The sequence below is a fragment of the Mytilus edulis genome, chromosome 6 (assembly GCF_963676685.1).
Source record: "Mytilus edulis chromosome 6, xbMytEdul2.2, whole genome shotgun sequence".
In the NCBI taxonomy this organism is placed as follows: Eukaryota; Metazoa; Mollusca; class Bivalvia; order Mytilida; family Mytilidae; genus Mytilus; species Mytilus edulis.
The window spans coordinates 48,620,808-48,624,839 of NC_092349.1; the positions used below are offsets into that span (position 1 = coordinate 48,620,808).

Here is a 4,032-nt window from a genome sequence, read left to right on the forward strand (position 1 = left end):
AGAGACCTTTAACTCTTAAAAATGGTAAATATAACATCAAAGAAACACTTCATAAGTTACATATGCAGTCAAAAGAAAATACGACTAATTCTCCCTCTCTAACGTGTTCAATCTCTCATACATCACACTCACAAAATAAAATAAAGATGAAACAAATGAATAGCTCCAGAAATGTCAATATCAACCTAGGTTTTATTTATGACTATTATCTCACCGCTACTGACAATCCGCTATCAAATCAGTCCAACTGTTAACAGATATATATGTATTAATAATAAAAAAAAAATCCTTCAGACAAAAATTGAAATCGGAATTCATAATTAAAGTCGGTGTTTTCCTTGTAACTGGGTAGCGTACGACGAGATAAATCTCACACGTACCGTCTGTAGTATAATTTAAATAGTTCAAAACTGCAACACATATTCCCTGCTAAATCCTAAATACACATATAGGTCAAGCTGATTAGTTAGTAAAGATAACGCCAATTACTTTAGCAATTATTTTCGAAGTACTGTAAGATGATAGGCCGGGACGTCACATGACACATGCTACAGTTTTCTGCACACATAAACATACACAGCTGTCTTCCTTATGTCCATCTCTAACGTGGTCAAAAGTTTAAAATTGTGTAGAAATTTCGATAGCGTCCAACAGTCGAAATGAAAATTAAAATTCAGATGACAATAAACAATTGCGAAATGCTTTCGATAGTTATATGCATGTATAATGTAGTTTAAAAACAGTTCCTTGAATTTTACCGTTTTCTTTTGTTGACGAAAACTCCTATGGTGATTCAGTCTGAATATTAGTTTAATCCAAATTAAACTTTTGAAACATCAAAATTTTCACATAAAATCCAAAAATTGATTCCAGTGTCAACTGCATGGTACTGCTATACTCCACGTACTGAACGAAGATTCCAAGGTTTCAACGTGGTCAAAAGTTAAATAATGGCGCCGCCAGCCTCGTGGTTTAGACTTATAGAAAGTTGATTCTTCATCTTCGGGGACAGCTAACATAAAATACACTTAAAAGGGGTCGTTTTGAAGTCCTCCACCATATTACGTACATGGGGGGACATATACTTGCCTCCCCATGCCGCTAAAGTTACATTTGCTAAAGAGCAATAAAAACACATCTATTTCCATAGCACGTTTATTTCAAAGAGACTGATAACATCACATGACAAATATGCATCATAATACAAAGGGACACAACTCTCACGACTAAACTACAAAACACATACGACCATACAATACAGATACATAACAGAATTGACAAGTGTTACAAGGACCGGTTCGAATTGGTAGCTTATTTTATACGAAACAAGAACAAGACAAATTTAACAAATCGATCTTTCTAACAGACCAAAGCCTGTCCCAAGTCAAGAGCCTGTAATTCAGTGGTTGTCGTTTGTTTATGTGTTACATATTTGTTTTTCGTCCATTTTTTTTACAAAAATAAGGCCGTTAGTTTTCTCGTTTTAAATGTTTTACATTGTCTTATCGGGGCCTTTTATAGCTGACTATGCGGTATGAGCTTTGCTCATTGTTGAAGGCCGTACGGTTACCTATAGTTGTTAATGTCTGTGTCATTTTGGTCTTTTGTGGATAGTTGTCTCATTGGCAATCATATGCATACCACATCTTTTGTTGTACAATACAGATTAATAAATACTCATATGAAAACACATTTTATCCAAAAACAAAATTACAATGGAACCTTCTACATGTAGCTGCAATAAATGTACTTCACTTGATTGTTTCCGAGAACCGATTTTAATATCTGTTCACATGCAGCAAACAGCTTCATATCTGAATTAAACATACACTATACTCAATTTTAACCAAAATGTATCGTGCAAAACAGAAGAAAAAAAGAAATTTACTTTTATTTGTGTCAGAAATTAGATTCCACGCATGCGGCACGGCACATTATCATCAGTATGTTGAAGCCAATGATAGGGTGATGAACTAAAGAAGAAAAAGAAGCTTAAGTTAACATGTCAAATCTATTGTGTAAGAAACTCTTACGACAATCTAATACAGCTTATCTCGGCCTTTTTATGTTCTTTTATTGATACTTCCCCAATCCATAAACCTTCGTTTTTGTCAATACAAAGACTTATAGGATACTCTATTCCTAAACTTCTTACATCCTTGCATATAATAATCTCCCCATCATGATTTAATACGTGTATAGCATGATTCAAAAAATCAGCAACTAAAATCATATCGGAAGAAGTTATTGACAAATCTCTTGGACTAAACTCATCCTGATCAGAACTGGTATTATTACAACCATTGTAGATCCAATGGAGATGTCCACAATAATCCAACATTACGACTTGACCGCCCCCTAAATTGTTTAAAAGTTCCACAACTACTATCTTATCATTTAAAGTTTTGATTCTATAAGGACAGGAGAACAGTCTCTGATTATCTTTGTATTCAATAGTATGTTGTATGTCACCGTTCAGGTTAATGACCACAAATCTTCTGATACCACTTTCTGTATCAATACACTCTTAGGAATCTGCCAAACCTACTATTATCATATTATTTTTAGTTAAATGTATACCTAAAGTTTTTAAGGGAGTGAATGTCATAAAAGTTTTAAATGTTCCATCTTTGGTATATAGTTTTAGATCACTTTCTCCAGACGACACTAGTAGTTCACCATCATGTGTCTTTTCCATATCATTCACTATGATTATTTCGATGTCTCTCTCTACTTTCATATTGTCATTTTCAAATTTGACTTTTTGTAGTTTATGGCTTGCATTACTTCGGGTTCCTATGAATGCAGTACTGTCATTACAAAATAAAATATGATTCACACTTGTTTTATTACTTTGATATTTCTTTATAACTTCAAAGTCTGGAACTGAATAAAGATTACCAAGAATAGTACTTCCCATTTTCAATTGCCTAGTATTAGGATTGAACTTTGTCTCACTCTGTTTAAATTCTTTAGCTGAATAATTTGGTACTGACTTATCTAAAGTTTGAGTTGTGGAGAATATGTCTGTCACCTGATGAGTTTGCAGCGATTGATATAAATTGTTCTTCCTGATTTCCAAATCATCACCATTCTGTTTTAAGGCAGAAAGTTCAACTTTGATCCTATTTTCTGACAGTTTCCATTTCGCATCTAGATCTTGCAAGAGGTTACTAGCATGTTTTGAAATAGCCTCTTTCATATCCTTCTCAGTTTGTAGAATCAAATTCCTGGTTTCTTGGAAATTGTTATCCCCAACTGCAAGTTTGTTTTCCAGTTTACCCCTTTCATTAGTGATGAACTTAAGATTTGTTTCCAATTTGCCTATAAGTTCATTCATTTCACAGATACTATTATTATACACTTCATCAAGATCTTTATAGTCATGCATTTTATGAGTCTCGGTCAAACATTTGGAACAAACCGGCTCATTGCAGTCTTTGCAATAAATAATACACTTTTGGTTACTATGAACTGTACATATCAAATTTTGGAGGTCCACTTTACGCATTGATTTAGCAAAATTCTCTATATCAATATCTTTTAAATTTATAATTTCATGTTTCATGGATGCCTTACTTTTACTGTGTATCTTTGAACAGCACAGGTTACATAAAAATAGTTCACAGTTTATACACTTCCACTTAATCTCCGGGGATTCTTCACAGAACTGGCACAATGCTGGAGTCTGCGCTTTCCCTGTGGACTGAGAAAACGCCATTTTGGGTATATTTTCTAGTCACTATCGGTGATCTAAACATAGGTTTTACTTCCTCATTGAAATAAAACTATCTTAGGTAAAATGACAACAAGGTCATATCGTACATTTAGGAAAGTTAAGTTTTTTTATCATTTATATATTTTAAGAACTGATAAAAAAGAAGAGATATTAAACTGTCAATTGTTCTTGAACAATTGAGAGGTCTTTCCTTTTATAATATAAAATACATGTTTCTATAGACGTAAAATGTATTGAAAAGCTTTAAAACACACTGAAAATCCTTTAAATAAGGTCAAAAACACATAATTTGC

General features: G+C 33.1%; 1 protein-coding gene across 1 annotated transcript; it reads right to left on the reverse strand.

Annotated features, from left to right (window-relative positions):
* Positions 1-1,686: 1,686 nt before the first annotated feature.
* LOC139529106 (tripartite motif-containing protein 54-like) lies at positions 1,687-3,757 on the reverse strand. The gene has a single exon (XM_071325381.1). It carries the CDS (start codon positions 3,719-3,721, stop codon positions 2,528-2,530), a length of 1,194 nt encoding a protein of 397 aa, XP_071181482.1. The 5' UTR covers positions 3,722-3,757; the 3' UTR covers positions 1,687-2,527.
* Between the last annotated feature and the right edge of the window lie 275 nt (positions 3,758-4,032).